Here is a 24,193-nt window from a genome sequence, read left to right on the forward strand (position 1 = left end):
TTGTCTTGTTTTCTTGTTCTGTGAGAACTAAATGTGAGAGTCTGACTTTCAGCAATTAGAACAATATCTAGGCCTACAGTGAATCACAAACAGAAGATCATGTCTTTAGGCACTGATCCTTAAAAAGCTGCTTTGAAACACTGTTTGACCGTAAAAAAGCCTGTTCAAATCAGCTTGAACTTGAACTTGAATTCATATCATTTACATATTCCAGCGTTAGGCGGAGCTTACGGTCTAAGGGTTTTGCTTCCTTGAAAATCGATACTTTACCGACTATCAGACTTTATCAAACTTTTTACAGCCTGTGCGTTTTGTGAATCAGGGAATGGATAGCTTTAGCCATAAATTAACCTCACAGAAACCCGTCTAATGTCGACTGAAATAAGTAAATCATGCTTTGTTACTCACATGTTTTCCTTGGTCTAAAATACATGCGAACATCGTCATGGCAGATTAAATTCTCTTTCAGGTGTAGAAATTAATGTACGGTGTCACCCAAGACCTTTTTTGGGAGGGGGGGGGGGGGGGGGGGTAATATAGTTTCGGGGCGTCCTGAACATGCAGGGTTGAGACTGGATGCATGTGCAATTTACCCGCTTCACCCGATATTCAAACAAATAAGCGAGGAAGGACAGGTTCTTTTTATATTGGATTAAAAATTGAAACTAGATCCGATGATTTTAAGATCTAAAAGATGAAGGTGACATTTTACAGATGACAAGAAAGTGCTGGGAGGAACACGACACGACAACACATCTAAGGTTGCCAAAAAGCAATGTATGGGAAGATATTATTTAGCCTAAATGTCGATGTCAAATGACAAATGCATACAAATAAAAAAGAGGTGTTAAAACAACCACAGAATCAGAGAGTCAAACAGGTTATTCGGTTGAGAAAGCAAGACCTGTTTAGTTGAAAGCTCACTCACCATGTCAAGGCACAGGCCATGAGTGGGGTGTAGTAAGACAGGGACAACTTTCTTAGTTTGCAGTAGCTCTTGCAGACGAAATTAAGTCTGAAAATATGCAGATGAATATAATCCTAATAATCCTAACAATAATCCTAAATAAAATTTCCTCAGACTGGAGGGGGAAAATATATATATATATATATATATATATATATATATATATGTGTGTGTGTGTGTGTGTGTGTGTGTGTGTGTGTATATATGTGTGTGTGTATGTATGTGTGTGTGTATGTAGCCTCAAATTGAAGGTTACACAAATTATGTATGTTGTTTTTCTTGCTCTCTTTATGAAGTTACGAGAGCTACTTTCAGTCACCACTCTTTACCTGATCGAGCAAGTGAAAGTGATGACTGGTCAATGAAGGCAATGATTGGTTGGAGGTTTGTGACAACGATATTCAAGCAGACAATGCGCATAACTGTAGCCTATTACATTAGGTAAGCTCTGCCTCACGGGGCGGGACTTATTATCATACGAGTCCGTCTACCTGCAGAGGGGAGACGAAGTAATGGACAAAATATCTATGGTGGTGAATTTAAAGAAGTTCATCTTGTAACCTGGGGTGGGGCTGAGATTGTAATACTGGCAAGCAGTAGTTCATGTTTGTAGCAGGATAACGATCACATTTATGTTTCAAAGGAAGAAAAAACGTGATTGTTGTAAGGTTTGTTTGTTTTTGTTCATTATTGTTATTATTATTATTATTATTATTATTATTATTATTATTATTGTTATTGTGGTGAAACACTCATTCAACTGTAGTCTTATGAAGCTTCCTCTGATTATATGTGTATAATAGTGAAACTAGATCTGATTTAAATTAAAAATTGAATGGATTAGGCTATAAATCGTGTCCTCCCAGACTGGAAATACTTCCTGTAATGATAGAAATTGGATCTGATTGCTCTGCGATCCACGTACACGGCCATCTCTGTCCACTGTCTAAACCAAACAGAATTTGATCTTTTCGTATGATTACCGTGCCTGATAAGGCAACTTCATATCTTGAGCACCATGTGAGGTGATACACCTTTCAGTAGAAATGAAAGCAGTCGGAGCCGGAAGAACAGTGGCATGATGCATAACTCCAACCACAATTTGCAACAAATAAGACAAATGTAAGTGATCGAAACAATTTTGTTTCGTCATATGGTAACTGCGCCAGCTGTTAATACATAGTGCTTGGATTTTAGACCACCTGAAGCCAGGTCGGTACCGCGGTAAAGTTATTTTATATTGAACATTGGAAAGCCTTCCTAATTTCGCTGCTCGGTCTCTCAGAAACGAAGCGTCTAAAAATAGCTGGATTGTATTTTACCCCATGGAAAGCTAGACAAGAAGCTACACTATTGATATTTTGTAAAATACTCAATATTTTCATTTAATTACTCAGGCTTTCAATTTCGCTGAAATGATCAAGAGAGAGCCATTCCAGCCTTAGCTTCGTTTAAGGGACTGTCTAAAAAGGGCAGTACGTGTTCCATTTAGTTGAGTTTATTGACAAACACAAAGGTCCGTGTCATAGCTACGTAGTTTACAAATGTAATTTCATTTGTAGTTCAATAGGACCGTCACACATTTAGTACAGTTGTCCGATTTTAAGTGTTGCTTCTGCTGGGTTTTGCGGAAAATTTCTTACGATAAATTTACATCAACATCCCTGTGACGTAGAGATGGAAGCTCACTGAGTTTTATAGCACAACAGCGCTATAACTAGTAGATTTAAAAAATTAAAAACAAAAACAAAAAACAAGCTCAATTAGTTTTTGTTTGTTTGTTTGCATGTTTGTTCGCATGTTTGTTTTTGTTTTTGGTTGGTTGGTTGGTTTCTTTTGTATAAATTTAGGTTGTGTCGCATCAGCATGTCATGCAGCACCTGACATTGCTAATGCTATCAACATCGTTAATAGCTCATCGAATTGGTGTTGTTTTGGGAGAGTTGTAGAATGCCAGAGATGTACAGAATATAATATGAAATGCTAGGTTTTCTCCAAGAAGGTGCTTTATACTAAGCACAGTGTCAGAATTCATAATGCGATTGTGGAATGCGTCTGCATAGGGACTAGTGTATATTGTGAGTATTTGTATTTTTTTGCACAGGTCATATGCTACAGAAGTACGAAAACTTTTTTTTCCTCCTTTTTTTATTTTCTTTTCCTTTGCAGAACAAATACAATTCCCAAGTCACTGGAATCAGATTTAGAGGAATTAAAAAATAATACTGCATTTCTTCAGTGAAGCGTTTTGTGTAATGAAACTGTCAGATTTCAATGCGTGATTGTCTTATTTGTGTGCCTAAGGCCTTTATGTGTTTATTCCTGTATTTGTGCACAGATCTTTTCAGTAGAATGAAGAAGGTGTTATTGCCTCTAAAATGAGTCTCTTTCCGGGTGGTAAGGAGAGGGGCATTAAGTGTAAAAGGCATTTGACAGAGGGGTGTGATGGAGGCACCGACTCTAAAAGGAGAAACACTGGCTTCCACAGGTGAGAGTCCAGCTATTTCTGTATTTTAATGTGTTTAGCACATTAAAACTAATAAATACTTCACAAATATCTAATTAGTTTAACTGTCATCAGTAAAAGTGAGAATAATGTTCACCTGTGTCTAAATTATGTTTGATTTTATTCGCTAGCTACTGTTAATACATTATTAACATATCCTTACAACAAGGAATTAATACAGACAAATGAATGTTTCAGCAACGGCATTGACTCTATGAGTTTGTTTCATCCCATGACACATTCATTTTCAATTATCAAAACCAGCCAGAACCTCACATGTGTATTGTTTCTTCCTGCCTGATACACAAAGCATTTTTGTGTGCATATGAACCCTTTACAATTCTACAATACAGTATAGTGCACACAGTGGAACATGCACAGTTATCTCTATATATTTCATAAAAGCCTTATTCATCCACACCATCCAGAGAGGATGGTATGAATGAATCAGAGAAAACAATCAATCCCAACAAATGTGCCCCAAAAAACTTTAAGAATAGCCACTTTCCCTACAAAAACTGGTATTTATAAATTGATATAAGCATGAAAAATCATAATAAATACAGGTGGCCCCGACCTACGATGGTTTGACTTATGATTTTTTGGCTTTATGATGGTGTGAAAGCAATACGCCTTCAGTGGACATTTCGTATGCATACTTTGAATTTTGACTTTTGATCTTTGACCGGACTAGTGATATGTGGTACAAAACTCTCTCATGATACTGGGCAGTGGCAGCAAGCCAAAGCTCCCAGTCAGCCACACGATCATGAGGGTAAACAGCCGATTCTCTACAGTGTACTGTGTTGCCAGCATTTCTGAGTATGTTTAAGGTACACTAGGCTAAGCTATGATGTTTGTTAGGTTAGATCTACTGTATTGAATGCATGTTTCGGCTTACAATATTTTCGACTTACAATGGGTCTATTGGGACATAACCCTACCTGTATAAATAAGAACTGAATTGGGACAAGACCCTTTTATTTTACCTTTTTGTACATTTCTGCCTCTCTCCCTCTGATGTGTGTGTGTGCATGCGTTTGTGTGTGCATGTGTTTCTGTGTGTCACAGACATGAACAGCTGAGATCAGTATCTCCTACACCATCCTGTGTGTCTCTGAAGAGTGATGCCTCAAAGCATGAACCACCTGACCTGAGTGAAGAGACCAGTACAAGTCACAGAAGGTTTGACCTTCACCTCAGAGACACGTTCAAAAAAGTTTGGCCTCATTTTGAAATAAATTATATCTCTATGAAAGATCTCAAGTAAAGCTAGAAGATAAAACAAAATACAGAAATCAGCTCTAGTAGCTTTAAATCATCTTTAGATCATGTAGAATAAATCTTTAAAGTCATATTTTGAAAACAAAGAATCCAATCACAGTCCCATGGATACAGCAACAGCACAGTTATGTTCTAGATAGTTCCTTCAAGCTCGCCTTACCTTGCTCAGGGGATTTCCTGTTTTATCATCTTCCTTATTACACTTCTAGACTGAAATAACAATGTAATTTAAAAATACAGAAATATGCCTTGTAAAGTACACCATGTATTGAAACATGCTGAGCAGCAATTGGATGAGACACGTTTTATTTCGCAAAACATGGACTATTAAGTGCTTTGTAGTTGAGAATTGATTGAAAACTTGAACACAGATTTTCTCCATATCCTCCTCTTCTCCACCTCACCCCCATCTCCCTCTCTATCTTTCTCTCTCTCTCTCTTTCTCTGTCTCTCTCTCTCAGATGGAGAAAGTTACTTTAATATGCTTAAACTGACTTCTGTTTAGCACTCTTCAAATTTTGAGCTCTATTGCCTCCCTGCACAGTCGAGGCATCCCCAAAAAGAATAGCATGCCATGTTTTTGAGTTGGATATAAACCCATCTCGTGGTTGTTCTTTTCTGTTGTCAGTCAGCCAGTCACTCACTTAGTTAGATCATGTGTTCAAGAAAGGTCAAACAGAAACCTTAACTTGTCCCACTCCTCCTCGGCCCTGTAACATTGTGCTGGCTCCTGTGGTCCAGCCATTGAGCTATACACATACACATACATTTTAATTATAGACATATTCGTTTATGGAGTTTTTCAGAGTAACTGTAATTCATCTCGGTTCAGATTAGCAAGTAAGGCTAGGGTTACTCTAAAGTAACCCTAATTTAGGGGACAATATGAAGCACTTTATATTTATTCAGTTGGTTGAATGTTTGCTAAAGTCACACCAAAGTGAATAAGATTCACCAAAGGTTTTAGGAAACAGTTATAAATAAACAATAGATATTAAGAGGATGTTTCCAATTATCTTAGTGCTAGAGTGCTTTTGGTACACTCACCACAGATTTGTTAAATACATCTGAAACAAACAGATCAAAGCAGATGTATGAGAACTGAATTAGTAAAGATATCATGTAATGTGTCATTTCTGTCCCCCACAGTAAGCTAACAGTCAGTGAGCTGACAGAGGATCTCCCCCAGTGTGACATGTGTAAGGAGAAGCTGAGAGATCTAGTCTCCATTCCCTGTGGACACAGATACTGCAGACAGTGCATCTGTAAATGGGATTTGTCTGAATTAGTACAAGTCCAGCAGGCAGAATTCAGTCCTGTTAACACAGAGCACTGCTACTCTGGACCTGGAGATGTGGCCTGTGATTTCTGCACTGGGATGAAGCTGAGAGCTGTGAAGTCCTGTCTGACCTGCCCTGCCTCCCTCTGTGAGATCCATGTCAGGCAGCACTACACAATACCAGCACTGCAGAGACACACACTAGTGGAGGTGACTGGAGACCTGGAGCAGAGACTCTGTCAGCAGCACCACAGAGTTCTGGAGGTGTTCTGTAAAACTGACCAGACACACATCTGTAAAGTTTGTGCAGGGGAAGAGCACAAGGGCCACAGTAAATATTACAGAGAAGTGAGTGCTCAATCTGAATATTCATTCCATACTTTCTGGAAGAGTATTATATTGTAGAGTAACTTCTCTCTGTGTCTGTTGTAGATCTCTATTGTACCAGACATTAAAAATCTTCTAATGGTGACACTAAGGAGTGTAAACAAAGAAAAAATTGAATCCTTCAAAAGAGAACTGAGTGAGGATTATCCAGGATGCTTTGGGACTGAGTTGGAGGATCTTGATTTGTCTACCATTGTTATGAAGATGCTGGAGAGTTTTGGAGAAGAGGGGACTTACAGAATCACACAGCATTTCCTGACTGTTGGTAAGATTATCATAAATGATGAAAATGTTTTGACATTAGATATTTGTTTTGCATTATTTACTCACATATAACCAGCTCTATTATATTTCTAAAAGGGCCCAAAAGATATATGACTCATAAAGATAAATATCATTTTTGTTAGGACTCTTGCTTATGGACTGGTCAAATTATGGGCAGAGTATATTTCAGTAGCTAATGACTTTACTTTTGATTTAAAGTGAACTGGTGAGTTCATTTTTTTGTGGTAACAAGGCTGTGGAACCCTTTCCCCGGCTACATCCACCAGCTCCTGCTGAGGGATCCCAAGACCAGCTGAGAAATATAATTCTTCCAACGTGTCCGGGGTCTCCTCTCAGTTGGTCATGCCCAGAACACCTCCACAGGGAGGTGCCCAGGAGGCATCCAGACTAGGTGTCTGAACCCCCTCAACTGCCTCCTTTCAATGCAGAGGAGCAGTGGCCCTACTCCGATCTCCTCCCAGGTGTCTGAGCTCCTCACCCTATCTCTAAGGGTGTGCCCAGCCACCCTGTGGAGGAAGCTCGTTTCCACCGCTTGTATCTGCAATCTCATTCTTTCAGTCACTACCCAGAGCTTGTGACCATAGGTGAGGATTGGAACAAAGATCGACCAAGAGCCTTGCCTTCTGACTCAACTCCTTCTTCACCATGACGGACTGGTACAACGACCGCATGACTGCCACCGCCGCCCTGATCCGCCTGTCGATCTCCCGCTCCATTTTACCCTCACTCGTGAACAAGACTCTGAGATACTTGAATTCTTCTCCTTGAGGCAGCAACTCAGTCCCACCCCGGGGGGGCAATCCACCTCTTTCTGACATATGACCATGGCCTCAGACTTGGAGGTGCTGATCCTCATCCCGACACTCAGCTTCACACTCGGCTGCAAAGTGTCCCAATGCTGAAAGTCATAGTTTGATGAGGCCAACAGAACCACATCATCTGCAAAAATCAGAGATGCAATCCTGAGGCCACCGTACTGGACACCCTCCTCACCCCGACTGCACCTTGAAATCCTGTCTATGAAAATCAAGAACAAGATTGGAGACAAGGTACAGCCCTGACGGAGTCCAACAGTCATTGGGAACGAGTTTTACTTTGTGCAAGAATACGGACACAGCTCTCACTGTGGTTTTATAGGGACGGAATGGCTCCTGACAATCGGCCACAGTCTCCTTTCCAGTACCCTGCAGTAGGCTTTGCCAGGGAGGCTGAGCAGTGTGATACCCCAAGAATTGGAGCACAAATGTATTGAAAATGTAAAAATGTATTGACCACCACCCCCGTCTGCCACTCCACAGGCACTGTCCCTGGCTCCCATGCAACATTGAAGAGGCGTGTCAGCCATGACAGCCCAACAACATCCAAAGCCTTCAGCATTTCAGGACAGATCTCATCCACTCCTGGCGTCTTGCCACTGCAGAGTTTCCTAACTGCCTCAGTGACTTCTGCCAGAGAGATGGGTGATGACCCTCCTGAATCTTCTGGCCCTGCCTCCTCTGTGGAGGTCGTGCCGGTCGGGTTTAGGAGCTCCTCAAAGTGTTCCTTCCATTGTCCGACCACATCCTCAATTGAGGTCAGAACCTCCCCGTCCTTGCTGAGAACAGCCTGGACGAGGCCCTACCTGCCCCTCCTGAGTCGCTTGAAGGTTTGCCACAAGCTCTTTGAGGCCAGCCGAAAGTCGATTTCCATGACCTCCCCAATCTCCTCCCATACCTGAGTTTTTGCTTCCATGACCGCCGTCGCTGCAGCCCTTTTGGCATGCCAGTACCTCTCGGCCAGTTCCAGAGTCCCCCGTGCTAGCCAAGCCCGGAAAGCCTCCTTCTTCAGCCTGGTGGCTTCCCTAACTGATCTCCCTTGAGATCAGGGAGAAGCTCCTCCGGAGGTGTGAGCTGAAGATCTTCCGGACAGGGTCCTTAGCCAGCAGTTCCCAGTTCACCCTCACTATGCGCTTGGGTTTACCAGATCTGTCCGGCAGCCTCTCCCGTCATCTGATCCAACTTACCACCAGGTGATGATCAGTTGGCAGCTTGCCCCTCTCTTCACCCGAGTGTCCAGGACATACGGTCACAGGTCTGATGAGATGACTACAAAGTCAATCATCGACTGTTGGCCTAAGGAGCTCTGGTACCAGGTACACTTATGAGCCGCCTTATGCTCGAACATGGCTGTGCGTTATGGACAATCTATGGCTTGCACAGAAGTCCAACAACAAAGCACCACTCGGCTTCAGATCGGGTAGGCCGTTCCTCCCAGTCACTCCCCTCTGAGTCTCTCCATCATTGCCAATGTGAGCATTGAAATCTCCCAGTAGAACTACAGTCCCCAGATGGTGTCTTCACTAGGACACTTTCCAGTGTCTCTAGGAAGGCTGGCTACTCTGAGCTTCCATTCGGCGTATACACCATCACGACAGTCAGAGATTTCCCCCCTGTAACCCGAAGTCGCAGTGAGGCAACCCTTTCGTTCACCGGGACAAACTCCAACACAAAATCCAACTCTGACTCCTTCCTCCCCAGAGAGGTGACATTCCACGTACCAAGAGCCAGTTTCTGCACCCTAAGTTCAAGTTCAAGTTTATTTAGAGCCCAATATCACTGTTTACAGTCTCAAAGGGCTTTACAGGCCACAACAGTCAAATCAAAACATGACGGCACCCCCTGACTTAATCCTCATGGCGGGCAAGAAAAAACTCACCCAAAACCCAAAAGGGAAATGGGAAAATGGGAGAAATCTTGAGAAGGACCACAGAGAGAGGAGACCCCTCCTTGGCCAGACAGGTGTGCAATAGGTGCTGACCACGTGGGCACGAGAAGGCAGCCCCATGTTGCTCATTTGGGCTGAGCCTGGCTGGACACCGTGGCATTTCCGGCCACCAGGCGCTTGCCTACGAGCCCCCCCCCCCCCAGGCCTAGCTCCAGGAGGGGGCCCCGGTCTCCCTACTCCGGGCGAGGTGCCTGTTTCTCCGTGGGTTTCTTTCATAAGGGCTTTAAGAATCGCTTTTGCTCTGGCCCCTCACCTGGGACCTCTCTGCCTTGGGTGACCCTACCAGGAGCTACATGCTCCAAGCAGGACAGCTCCCAGGATCACAGGGGCTCACAAACCCCTCCACCACGATAAGGTTGCAATTCCAAGAGGGGACCTGAGGACTTTCTCTTCAAAATCCCAGGGGCACATATCAAACCAGTAGGAGGGGTTCCCAAGCACTTAAGTTGGTATATTAGGAAAGTGAAGAAAATGGTCTTAGTGCTAAGCTTTTCATATCAATGTAAGCATGCAATGTGATGTGGGGGATGGGGTCCACTATACGGCATGAGTCTATTAGTGGTTACTGTTATGTATTCTGACAAACCTGTATTTTATTTGGCTGTCAGCATTTCATTTATGGATGGCTTCAAAAAATCTGTCTGAAAAGGACTCCTATATTATAGTGTTACTGGGACAAGCATACGATGAAAATGTATTTTATGGCCATTTCATATAAAAACATATACATTTTGGCATCAATTCACAGAGGAGACCAGACAGTAGAGTATTAATGAATTTCACACCAAAACTATGTAGCTTCTATTGGTTATTCTCAATGCATTGATTTTGTTGTTGGCAAAATCAGGGCAGCTTATAGGTATATAGTGAGGGCCTTTTTTGCAGGTCAAACTGTCTTTTTTTTTCTTAAATTAGAAATTCAGGATACAGCTATTGAAAAAAAAAGATAATAACAAATAATTGCTATATTAGATAGTAATAAAAAAAAAATAGTCCTTAATCATATAAATTTTCATTTTGTCATTCACAGTTATTCCTTTGAGAGCAGCCACAGAAGCTAATAAGACAAAACTGATACAAAAATTCCTACGCATAACAGAAGGAATTTCACCACAAGGAAAACCGTCATTGTTGAATGAGATCTACACAGAGCTCTACATCACAGAGGGTGGAAGTGGAGAGGTCAATAATGAACATGAGGTCAGACAGATTGAGATGACAGCCAAGACACAAGACACTCAAGAGACTCCAATCAAACTCAATGATATATTCAAAACACTTCCTGGACAAAGAAAACAGATCAGAACAGTGCTGACAAAGGGAACAGCTGGAATTGGAAAGACTGTCTCTGTGCAGATGTTCATTCTTGACTGGGCTGAAGGAAAAGCCAATCAAGATATCACAGTCATAGTCCCTCTACCTTTCAGGGACCTTAATCTGAAGAGAGAGAACTACAGTCTCATCCAGCTACTTCATCACTATGCTCCAGAGCTGAAAGAGATAAAATACATTGAAGACAAAACAGTGAAACTACTCTTGATTTTTGATGGTCTGGATGAGTGTCGATTTCCTTTAGATTTTCAGAATAATGAGCTTTGCTGTGACGTGATGCAGACAGCTTCAATGGAAGTGTTGCTTATAAACCTCATCAAAGGGAATCTGCTTCCCTCTGCTCTCCTCTGGATAACCTCACGACCAGCAGCAGCCAATCAGATCCCCCCTGAGTGTGTCCACCAGGTCACAGAGGTCCGTGGGTTCAGAGACACTCAAAAGGAGGAATACTTCAGAAAGAAAATTAGTGATCCGAACCTGGCCAACAGAGTCATCAAACACACCAAGTCATCAAGAAGCCTGTATATCATGTGTCACATACCAGTCTTCTGCTGGCTTTCAGCCACTGTCCTTGAGTATATGATGCGTAGTGCAGGCACAAGTGAAATCCCCAAAACTCTGACTGAGATGTACACACATTTCCTACTCCTTCAGATCAGTCTGAAAAATAAGAAGTACCATGGAGCCATAGTGCGCAACCCAAAAAAGCTGTCTGAATCAGACAAAGAGATGATTCTAAAACTGGGAAAACTGGCTTTCCAACAGCTGGAGAAGGGTAATCTGATATTCTATGAAGAGGACCTGAGAGAGTGTGGCATTGACATCAGTAAAGCTTCAGAGTACTCATCAGTGTGCACAGAGATCTTTAGAGAGGAGTTGGGATTGTACAGGGACAAGGTTTTCTGCTTTGTACATCTGAGCATTCAGGAGCATCTTGCTGCAGTGTATGCACATGTTTCATGTGCTGACTCAAACCTGAATGTGTTCAACATGAGCAAAGCAAGAAATGAAGAAAGGAAATGGCAACTACATGAACTTCACCAACATGCAGTTTACAGAGCCCTGCAGAGTAAGAATGGACACCTGGACCTTTTCCTTCGCTTCCTTGTGAGTCTCTCTCTAGACTCCAACCAGACTCTCCTTCAAGACCTCATGACAGGAACATGCTCGGAGTTTAAAAAGCACACTGTTAGAGAGACAATTCAGAACATAAAGATGAAGATCAGTGAGGAATCATCCCCAGAGAGGATCGTCAATCTGTTCCACTGCCTGAATGAGTTGAATGACAACTCTCTAGTGGAGGAAATCCAGACTGCCTTCAGGTCAGGAACTCTCTCAGATAAAGAGCTGGAACCAAATCAGTGTTCAGCTCTGGCCTATATGTTACTGATGTCAGAGGAGGTGCTGGATGAGTTTGATCTGAGGATGTACAAAACATCAGCAGCAGGACAGGAAAGGCTGCTCCCAGTACTGAGGACCTGCAAGAAGGCCAGGTGGGTTGTGATACATAGTGTTACATCATTATAATGGCATATAGTTCATTGAATTATGAATACTTTAAATGTTGTAGACAGACTATGCTTATTAAGTTTTGACACTACATAAAATTCCTCTTTTCACTCTCTCTCCCTCAATATCTAAGCCATTTATCCTAATTAGGGTCATGGGGGGTGCTGCCTTTCCCAGCATTCACTGGGCGAAAGGTGGGGAAACACCTGGGACAGGTCAACAGTCTATCGTGGATTCCTCTGTTGTGATTATCTTAAATTCTTTCCACAGATTGAACTACTGTGATCTCCCATTGGGATCTTGTGAAACTATTGTTTCAGCTCTCCAGTTTGAGAAGTCACCACTGAGAGAGCTGGATCTGAGCTACAGTAACCTGACAGATTCAGGAGTAAAACAGCTCTGTGCTGGGCTGATGAGTCCAAACTGCAAACTACAGAGATTGGGGTGAGTAGTGTATGCTTGTGTGTAGTGTACAATTTCGACGTATAACATGGTCTATCCCAACTAGATTTTACTGCATCAAAACTAGAATGTAGTGCATGTATCTCATGTTGTAATTGGGAAAAAAAGAACAAAAACGATTGAAAGAAATTTACCAGAAAATTCTGCTTTCTGCACTCTGTTCTTCAAATTCTGCTTTTACATTTATACTGTTGCGTAGTTACCAAAAAGCAGAGGTAGGCAGGTGTAAATTGTGTGTGTGTGTGTGTTTTATCACTTATTATTCTGTAAACAGATTGAGTTGGTGTGGTCTCACTAATGGCTGCTGTGAAGATCTGGCTTTGTTTCTGAGGTCTCTGCATGCTAACCTGAGAGAGCTGGAGTTGAGAGACAATGACTTGCAGGATTCTGGAGTGAAGCTCCTTTCCGCTGGACTGAAACATCCAAACTGTAACCTTACTACATTGGGGTAAGAGTGATCACAAACATAAAAAGTATTTGAGCTGAGTTTTTCAAGTGTTAAGTTTGCATACAGAATTGTTCTTTGAATAAAATAAAACAAAATATGTAATTTTTCATCCACAGTAACAGCTTTTGTCTTTTATCCTTTATAATGTCTGCTCTATAAGCTCAACTGTCATCTCACCCACTGGGAGGTCCAACCCAGACACTGAGTAGTTGTCTGATTGTCTCTCCAGGCTATCAGGCTGTCTCATCACAAAAAAGGGCTGTGCTTCTCTGGCCTCAGCTCTGAGGTCAAACCCCTCACACCTGAAAGAACTGGATCTGAGCTACAATCATCCTGGAGACTCAGGAATGAAGTTGCTCTCTGCATTGTTGGAAGATCCACTCTATGAACTGGAGAAACTGGAGTAAGTCTATTGAACTTTCCCACTGATACATGATAGAATCTACATCTCTTCAATCTGTCTGTTCTTATTTCTGTACAGACTGGACTATGGTGGAGAATGCAGGATTAAACCTGGTCTAAGGAAATGTGAGTCTCATTTAAATTAAGAAGTATTTTAAAGAGGGGGAACAACAGAAAAAGTATTCAGTCAGAATAGCTGTTTGCTTGAAAAGGTAATCATGTGACTAACAGTTGCATTCTGCCCTTAAAACTTTCAGTGTCTTTCTCTCTTCTTTTCTCTATTTATGTATGTTCAGTAAGTTTAGTACTTTATAAGCCCAATAGTACAATTCACTGTGATGATATTATAATGACAACTTGCCTCTTGTCTACAGATGCCTGTCAGTTCACACTGGACCAGAATACAGCACATAGAAATCTCTTTCTGTCTGAGGAGAACAGGAGAGTGACATGGACTCCAGCAGAGCAGGCATATCCTGATCATCCCAAGAGATTTAAGAAGTTTTTCCAAGTTCTGTGCAGAGATGCTCTGACTGAGCGCTGTTACTGGGAGGTTGAGTGGAGAGGAAGCGTAGTTCTTGGAGTTACTTGTAAAAATATCTGTTGGGATGTCGATATTATGGGAATGGATAACAAGTCATTTTGCCTTATATGCCAGGGAGATCATTATATTTTCTTGCACAATGGTAGAGTAATGGCCAAATTCTCTGCACCTCAGCACTCTACCAGAGTAGGAGTGTACTTGAACAGGGCTGCCTGCATATTGTCTTTTTACAGCATCTTCAATGACACACTGACCCTGCTACATACATTCCACATCACGTTCACTGAGCCCTTATATGCAGGTATAAGGCTTCATTATGGTTCTGTAACAATCTGTCACTTGAAATAATTTCTAATATTGAAATAAGTTAAAAATAAAAAGTGAAGAAGTCTGAAGTCATCTAGCATTAGAGAATCTCAAAACATCTTGTGAGGAAGCTACAGTTGTAGTTTGGTTACAGTTGTCGGTTTCTAAATCTAATGTAGACATAGATGCTGACTGACTACAGATTCAGTGAACACCACTAGCAGTAAAATAAGGGAAATGCCTTATAACTCTTCATGGATGGTGGCAGTGGGAGGACAATGATTATTTTTGCTCTTGATAATTAAATAATTATATATGATATAAATATAATAAATAAATAAATGTGTGTGTGTGTGTGTGTGTGTGTGTGTGTGTGTGTTTATACACACACACACACACACACACACACACAATATTTTTCTCATAGTTCATTAAAACTTGTACATTCATTACAGAAACTTTTTTTTTCACTTTTTCCTCCCATGTTTTTATATATTTTTAACTGAATGTATTTGTACAATTCATTGTGTGTTGTATTTTTGTGATTAATAGTAATAATACTGTGCCTATATGCAGATTTGTATTCCTTGTTTCCATGTCCGGCATGTTTCTGTAATTAAACCAGATACTTTTCAAGAGATTATTTGTGCTTTGTTTGCATGATGTAATGTTCTGTTCTGAAACTCAAACTGAACATTTTTTGATGACAGTGGTAACTAAGTGATGTGAGCATTAGGTCAGAATCTCTTAAAATCTCTTTAAGAAATAGCATCGCCATAAACCTGAAGGACCCATCAACAACAGTGTCCTCTGAACGACACTGGATTACTGTCTGATTACACTCACATCCTGGATTCAGAGTCTAGTCTGGTGAGTCTAGTCTCTTTGAATTCAGTGTCAGTGACTCCAATCTCTCTGGATTCAGTGTCAGTGATTGTAGTCTCTCTGCTTCTTGTAACAGTGGTTCTAGCCATAATGAACTAATATATCTGAGAAATGATTATCGTAAAAGGGAAAGAACAAAAAGTGAATAAAGAATCACTAACAATTTCACATCTTTTGACCTCAACAGTCATATGGCTTTAGAACCCGACATATGCAAGCTCTTATTGTTGAAGTTCAAGTTCAAGTTTATTTGTATAGCGCTTTTTAAGCAGCTTTATAGTGATCAGCGCCTAAACCTCCACTGAGCAAGCCCAAGGCAACAGTGGCAAGGAGAAACTCATGTAGCGAATAGGAGGAACAAACCTCGGGAGGAACCAAGACTCAACACAGGAAGCTCATCCTCCTCTGGCCAGTACATAAAATAGACATTCACAGTGTAGAATGAGTAAATAGATTTTGTCAGACCTCTTTTACAGTTGATATATATTAAGAATTAGTTATGCCTGGTCAAGTAATTTGACTATATATATTGACATATATTAGGCATAGACTTTAATTATTATAAATAGTATGCAGTAAGCAGCATAGCCACTGTGACTCTTCAACACATAGCCAACTAAATGGATAGCATCACTTGGTTGTTCCTGACAGAAACTCTTTAAGTTTTAGTTTTAAACGGTAGTTGTTTTAAAACTTTTAAAACATAGCTGCATCTTTGACATAGCCAACATTATTTGATGACATTGCTTTTAATCTTCATGGCCTAATTTCCACCTCCTTCTAATGTGGCCTATCAGCGCTTGGCTTCACTGACTTACTAACCACCGGCCCATCATGCTCATTGATTATCGCTCACACCTCTCCCTTATTCACGGGCTCATTACACACATATATCAATGCCCCTTTGTATTCCTTTGTATTCCTTTACTGTGTTCTGATCCTCATCTATTGCTTTGTTTTAGTAGTCTTAGTAGTCATTTTGCAAACTTTGTATCAAACTTTGCCAGTTCGTGTGACTTGTTTTCTGGCTGCTGTTTTTGGTTAAAGTCTGCCCTGCACTTGCATCCTATTTCCCTGAAAAATTATTACACTTTAGCAGGTTATAGCCCAGCAGGAATGATTGTTGTGTATGACGTTCCCAAAGCTTCTGGCTAAGTGTTATTGCTGTTTTTGAAAGGAACATTTTAACTTGTTTCTTGCTGCTGATCTATCTAGCTCTGTTTGTGCATTCAGCTTAAAACAAATTATTGAGATTTCTGAGAAGTTGATCTGAGACACTGAGGTAGGTTATGACTGGCTAATAATATGGAGCAGAATTGCATGTGTGATGTGCCATGCTCAAGGCACGTCAGTCAAATTTATTTATAACATTATTGGGAATCTTGGGATGAAACTTAACAAGAAAAACTATAGCACAAATAATTTCAACTGCGACACTTACATTAATCGTGTCATGTCTTCCATTATTGAGTAGACTTCAGTTACCACACCCACTGCATAATTGCAGTAGCATGTGTGAACAACAGGGCCTTGGAACCGAATGGAATCTGGCTTGAACTAGTAATCTGGCAGCTGGCTTCAGGGTCAGGTCAGGCAGATCAGGATAAGGGCGCATCTCTAGTGAGACTGGATGTTTTTGGCTTGTTAACAACGCACCTGTGAGTCTAGAATGACCGACTTTTTTATGAAACTTCAGTCCTTAATGTCCCATGATGCATGAGAGGCAGTGCTAGCAGTGTCCACTTCTGCATTGGTGTGAACCTAGTGATAATCATCAGTTTCTTTTCTAAAAAGAATTTGTGTAGAGTAAGTGCAAAGGGTATAGTATTCTTGTACATTTAATATTTGTTGTTTCCTTGAGTCTTTGTAATGTTGTGGGGATCAATGGTTTGTCTTGATGCATGCTCAATTAACCAGGGAAAAAAGCCAGAAAGTTGAATCAGTTCATCTGGACAAAAAGTTGTAGTGGGAGAAACATTTCATCACTTATCCAAGTGACATCGTCATTCTCAGCAGACTGCAAGTATCCCCAACCTCATTAGCAGTATAGTTGCATAACGATCAAAACCAGTACCATCGCGCAACAACGAAACTGACATCGGTTTGAAATGCAAATTGCCATGACCATTAATTACAATGGCCACGTGCACTATTCATAGAGGCCTGGACAATAGCTGCAATCATGGTATTGTAACATGGTGAAAGATGCACTCTTAGACCCCCTCCTTGGTTCAGGGATGGTCATTTCCTTTTCACTTAAATGACTTCCTTGACTCCCCCTTCAAACCAGCATTCCTCCCTATCAAGGATGTGCTCATTAGCATCCTTGAGAGAGTGATCACTGGCCTGTAGGTGGGTGTAGACAGTGGAGCCCTGGCCTGACGAGGTAGCTCTTCTGGGTTGTGCCATCTGCTTCGCCAGCGGCTGTTTGGTTTCCCCGACTTCAGTTCACAGCAATCCTCCCGGCACTTAACAGCTTACGGTATGTTGCTCTGTTTATGCTGGGGGACCTGATCCTTCAGGTGGACCAATTTCTGGCGCAGTGTGTTTACGGCTTTGAAAGCAACCAAGATGCAGTGTTTGAAAGATATGCGTCTCAATCGTTCCAACACTCCCGCCACATATAGAATCACCACTGGTTTATGCTTAAGCAACAGTTGTCCTTCTCCTCTCTTTGATCGGCTGGAGCCCAGTTAGGATAACCACATTTACCCAGGGCCTGCTTGATGTGGAATTTCTCACCTTCCCTGGCTGGCTACTGTGTCAGTGGGCACGCTGATGGCTCGGTGGTGCAGCATCCTGATGACTCCTTGTTCTGATGAAAACCCCAAAACACGCTGTGCCAGAAATCAGTCTAGAGATTGTTGTTTGTTTGTTTGTTTTTTGGTGGGGGGGGGGGGGGGGGGGGGGCACTCAAATGGCCAGACACAGTACAGCCACCCAGGATCCTTTACGTGTTGAAAACACCTGAACTAATAAGTATTACATTATCTGCAGCATACCACAGGATATTACTCTGACAAGCCCTGTCCTATGTAGTGTGTGAGAGCTGAGTGGAGTGAGAGAAAAAACACGTTTTCTGGCAAGTTGAAACATATTATGTATCAGTTGGTGCTCAGGTTTGGTGTAATACAGCTGTTGTTCATTACCGCATTTAATGAACAGCTGACTCAACACTTGGTTTAAAAAGGTGTTTATTTGTTCTGTATGGCAACAGGCAGACAAACAGGGGTAAACACAATAGTGACATCTGCAACATAGAAAATAAGTACTACATATTCTACCATTTGGGGTGGCCAACTAAATAGGTAGAAAGTTATTTTGGATCATAACACTATACACTTTCAGAAAACAATAATATAATACAGTTATAATACAGTATAATACAGATGCTTAAGGTGTAGATGCAGCTATTTGTCAACACGTGGAGAAAAGACTCGACTGTAATGTTGCTTGTGTAAAAGTTTTTTTTTTTTGTTTTTTTTTTTTTTTTTTGGAATGATGTCATACCAACGAAATATCCAAATATGTGGAATATAGAGGGGGGATTTTAGAGTTGTTTGAAAAAAATTAAATGGGCATTCAAAAAGTATTACTCTATATTACTATACATGTACAATTGCATATCTATTATTAACCACCAGTTGTATTTTAATCTGTTAATTATTATAGCAGTGCATTTTTTAACAAATTTATTTTTGGTCAGTTAAGAATGGCATCTCCCTAGGGCTTAAAAACCCCCAGGGCAGTCCAGTCTTGAGTAGCTTTTGATATCAGGTGAGCAGTCAAGAGCACCTGATTACACTGCCATGATTATTGGGCAGCTTTAAATTAAGGCACCTGAATTAAGCTCTGTTTTTTGTGAAATTCAGTTTGTTTAATAGTACAATTGTGGTTTTATTTTTCATTGATTATCATTATTATTATTATTTTCTTCTTTTTTGGATTTTTTTTTTTGGTTTGGTTTGACTCGGGTTAGGGTTAGTTTGGTTTGGGGGCAGCCTGTGGACTGATGGTTAGAGAAGTGGGCTTGTGACCAAAAGGTTGCTGGTTTGATTTCCAGAGCCAGCAGGAAAATATCCATGACTGAAGCAAGGTACTTAAGCCACAACTTCTCCCTGGGCACAGGTGTGCTTCCCACTGCACCTGCGCCTAATGTGTGTGTGTGTGTGTGTATGGGTGTGTGCGCATGTGCTTACTAAAGATATGTTAAATGCAGAGGTCAAATTCACTGCTCACAGTGTGTGTGCAATCAAATCTCGTATTTAGACTTCTTGCTCCCTGTTTTGGGACACTCATCACTTGGAGAGCCTCTACATTCCTTAGCCTCATACAGCACTGGACCTGCCTTTTATTCCGTGGATGCAGGCCATACCCAGATTTGTCTGAATGTTCGTGTAGACAGCGCGATAAGTGCTCAGCAGACTGGGTCATGGAAACTCCTCCTAACAACAATGTTCCCCATTAAACTACATGTCTATCACATTGTCTATCTGCATTCATACCATGACTCTGATCTGTGAATGTTAGAATCTAACACTGACATTACCAATGCCTCGTGGACATTGTGAGTTGCAAATTCTAAGGGGTAAAATGACTGCTATACAACCAAACCAACCAAGTAAAAACAAACTGCACCAGTGCTTTAAAACAGAGAGATGAACAGAGCATAAGTTTCTGAATATTCAACATTTATGGCATGTTCTGTTTAAATGATACACCTTAATGTGTTCATCTAACTTTTAACATAGGGTTTTAAGTAGAGAAATATTAGAAATAATATTAGGACTTTTCATGTTAAATTACGACTTTATTCTTGTAATATTATGACCCTCATCTCCAAATCTCAGAAATTTTTTTTCCTCCTCAGTGTGGCCCTAATACTGTCATATTTTTGAAATGTGACCAGTAAGTTCCACAGTATTCTGGTAAAATAAATTCTTTCTGGACACTGGACCAACAATAACAAATTCAAGTGGAAATCCTAGTGTGTGTGAGTGTGTCAATACAGAGTAGAGATAGTTGTCATTCAGACTATTACTGGCCTCCACAGGAATATTCTAATATGGCAAAACTCTCTAGTTTAATAGGACATTATGTGTTCATTGACATCAAATTGTAACAGGGCAAACAGGGCAAATCACAGGTATTAAGTCAATGGAGTGACACACTAATCGATGCCTCTGAGGTTTGTATATGCTAATTTGTATATGCTAATAATCTAATTTGAGGTAATATAATGACATTTGAACGCTCTTGATTTGATCAGTGTAATATTTCTTAGCAAAGTTAACAAATGATATTTTACTGTATGTGTAAAAACTGACCAAATCTCTGAATTCTCTATTATAGCCTGGCTGGCTGTAACCTGTCATCTGAATCCTGTGAAACTCTGGCCCCAGTAAGACAATGATCTGCAGGACTCAGGGGTGAAGCTGCTCTCTGCTGGACTGAAGGATACACAGTGTAAACTGGAGAAACTTGGGTACATATAGAATTGTGTTATATTTCACATGGATAAATTACAAGTAATTATTAAATCTTTTATTTATGCCTCCTACCATCAGATCTCCCAGAAAGGCACTGAAAATCTCAGACCCTGAGTTTTTGTCTGGTTGTCTCTGCAGGCTGTCAGGTTGTCTAATCACAGAGGAAGGCTGTACTGCTCTGGCCTCAGCTCTGAAATCAAACCCCTCACACCTGAGAGAACTGGATCTTAGCTATAATTACCCTGGAGCCAGAGGAGAAAATCTGCTCTCTGCCTTACTGAAGGACTGTAAACACTGTAAACTGGAGTAAGTGTGCTGGGCTTTCCCACTGACACAGCCAGGCTTCGAGTTACGGGGGGGTGGGGGGGGGGAACTTTCGTCTGACCCCCCCAAAAGAGGTAAAAACAATAGGTTGTGGGGGTCGACACATTTATATATATCCTTCTCACCTGTAACTGTAAATATTATAATATATTTTGCATAGTCCTAAAGTGGACCACACCATTTCTTAACCTTGACGTTAGATAAACGTCTCGTCTGCCAGTCTCACTCCCATCACTGCAGTGGCTAGCGTCCTCATTTAAGTCTGTGCTCGTGTAGCAGTAGTCCAGTGGAGACACTGTAGGTTCATGTGAGTAGCTAGCTATCTAGCTTGTTTAATGCACTTTACTTTCTAGCCTTCAGAGTTTCTGAATTAGATTGTGTCAGGTGTCTACAGATGTACGCCACACACATGATATTGACATCGAATACGCAAGTAATATATTCCTCAGTAAAGGACTTTATTGAACAAATACCTTTTCCATTCAACTTTTAAGCATATTAACAATGATCGCGTTTGCACAGGTACAGGCATAATTTGGCAGTAGGTTTACGCGATGCGAAGATTAGCCTCTGGATGGGATGCGATATCCTGGCTGGACAGAGTTCATTAGTCCACTGAAACCTACACCGTTAGCTATACTATGTGGTATCATGTAACGATCATATCACATATTAGTTTTGTGATTTCTTTAGCTCGCCTGTCATTGCAATTTCTCTTAGCCAATGCAACAGTAATGCTTGGTTGAAACCCGCTGGAATTTTGTTGTACAAAGGTACAACAAAATATATTAATGTAGTTTTGATCAAAGTCAAATTTCTAAAAATACCAAAAAGTAAAAATTAAATTAAATTTATTTATTTATTTATTACTTTTAATTCTGTCTAGTGCAAGCTACGAGAAACCATTTTTCAGTCATCATTTGGAGCCATCTAAAACATGCCATCTTAGACTATGCAGTAAACTGATAGTGACCTAGAGTAAACGCTGCTGTTAAATGCATCTACTACAAGACTGTCTGCAACGAGGACTTGCGACTTTGGGATTTCACGCTACACATTTGAAAGAGTCTTGTGTGTGTGGGTCTGACTTGCTGGCAGTTTTGCTCTAGAATAGTTTGTTGGTGACCCCTGACTACAAAAATTGTTGTTTGGTAAATGTCCCATGAGCTGGTGTAATGCTTTTGATTTATCATTATCTACAGACTGCAGAGACTGTGTTAAACAAGCAAGATGCTGTAAGGATTGTAACACTTTAGTTCACTGAAGCACGCGCCTGCGCTGTACTGGGTTCCTTTACGCACGGGAGAAAAAGTTGACCCCCCCGATTGTCGTTGTATAATTCGCACTCTGGATACAGTGCCATTTAGTCACTGCACTTTCTATTCAATCTTATTTGCCTACAGATTGGGCCATTGTGGTGAATGCAGGATGAAATCTGGGCCAAGAAAATGTAAGTCTGATTCTCTTAACTTTCTCCTGATCACGCAAAGTGTCTGTGTTTTGTGAATTTAGAAACAAGTGCATTCACACCTGTTTAGATTTGGATGAGTGTGGAGAGGTGGGACTGTATTCATTATTGTCTGTAAATCTAATATAGTGATCACATTACATAACCATTCAGATCAAATCTAGAATTTCCAAATTACATTCGGATTTTGAGTTCTTTATTCACTATTGATGAATAAACACATATCTATGAAATATTCAAAGGCATGAGATATAATAACTAGTGGTAAAAAGTTGTGATATTTGGCACACTGATTGGGGACAGTCACCTGATTCTTTTCACCAAGCTTTATGTCTGTGCTTTGGGCGCTCTAGCACCGCCAATGGGTCAAAGTTGGAGGTGCGTTTACACACATACATTTTAAATCGTGTGAGGTACCATTGGATTCCTTCGATCAAACTGAGTTCAATGCACCCCATGTCCTCAATTTCTGCCATATTATATTTTCTATCATATTAGATTTTATGAAAAAAAATTACGAAATTTTCACAGGCCACAAATTTTTGTCAAGTGTTCCCCAAAACTGGCACACATGATTTTCAGAGCAAGTTTCAGAAAAGTTGTTAGATAATAAGAAAAAATATGTTTTTACTCTTTATGTCTTTGCTCTAATGAGGTTGCTACAATGAGCAAAAACAACTTTTTGCCTCGTAAGTGTTTCTCGTTTCTCTTTTTGGCTCATTTGTGTTTCTCTGAACAAAAGTGGTTCTTATGTCAGGTCACTTGACTTAAAACCTGCTACCAGAGCTTACAGCCACACTTTTAACGTGATCAGATAAAGTTGCCATGACGACTCTGCCCTGCTGGACTGCTTGGTTCCCTCATCGCTGCTTGCAGCTATATTTACATATAATTTTCTGCTCTCTGAAATTTTAACTGATCAGGGAAATCAGAAAAACATGTCTAAGTGCATGGTAATTTCCTGTTATGCTATAACTGTACCTTTCCTTTTGTTAACAGATTCTTATGATCTTGCTCCAATCAGAAGATGTCGCCCAAAAGCACTGCCACTAGATAAACTGAGAAAGAGAACCGAGGGACAGGATTTACTGGTGTTTACGACGGAGCACTCAGGCAAAATATATTCTGATCACCTTGAGAGATCTTATTATACTCCATTCTCACTCTGTCAGAAGCCCTTAACTGACCGCTGTTACTGGGAAGTGGAATACAGTGGAGAGGAGTTCACTGTAGGTGTTACATATGAATCTGAGATTAAAGACATAAACTTCAGCAGTATTGGCATGGATGAAGAATCTTTTTGTCTATTTTGTGAAAAGGATGGATACTGTTTCTGTCACAATCAGAAAACACCAGCTAAATATTCCAGTACTCAGCCCTCTCACACAATAGGAGTGCATCTAGACAGGGCTGATGGTAATCTGGCCTTCTACACTATCTCCAATGACACACTAACCCTCCTACACACATTCCAGACCATGTTCACTCAGCCCCTCTATGCATTTTGTATGGTTCATGGTAAAGGCACTGCCAATTTTAAGGTAGTGTCTCAA

General features: G+C 40.9%; 1 protein-coding gene across 1 annotated transcript in view; it reads left to right on the top strand.

Annotated features, from left to right (window-relative positions):
• Nucleotides 1-3,345: 3,345 nt before the first annotated feature.
• LOC115806343 (NACHT, LRR and PYD domains-containing protein 12-like) overlaps nt 3,346-24,193 on the top strand; it is a 51,385-nt gene continuing 30,537 nt past the window's right edge. Inside the window, exons 1-8 of the mRNA XM_030767018.1 lie at nt 3,346-3,455; nt 4,545-4,658; nt 5,907-6,384; nt 6,469-6,688; nt 10,502-12,296; nt 12,583-12,756; nt 13,049-13,222; nt 13,452-13,625. Coding sequence (XP_030622878.1) covers nt 3,346-3,455; nt 4,545-4,658; nt 5,907-6,384; nt 6,469-6,688; nt 10,502-12,296; nt 12,583-12,756; nt 13,049-13,222; nt 13,452-13,625 — 3,239 coding nt within the window. The remainder of the gene's footprint in view (nt 3,456-4,544; nt 4,659-5,906; nt 6,385-6,468; nt 6,689-10,501; nt 12,297-12,582; nt 12,757-13,048; nt 13,223-13,451; nt 13,626-24,193) is intronic.

This window comes from Chanos chanos, chromosome 3 (genome assembly GCF_902362185.1).
Source record: "Chanos chanos chromosome 3, fChaCha1.1, whole genome shotgun sequence".
Taxonomy (NCBI): domain Eukaryota; kingdom Metazoa; phylum Chordata; class Actinopteri; order Gonorynchiformes; family Chanidae; genus Chanos; species Chanos chanos.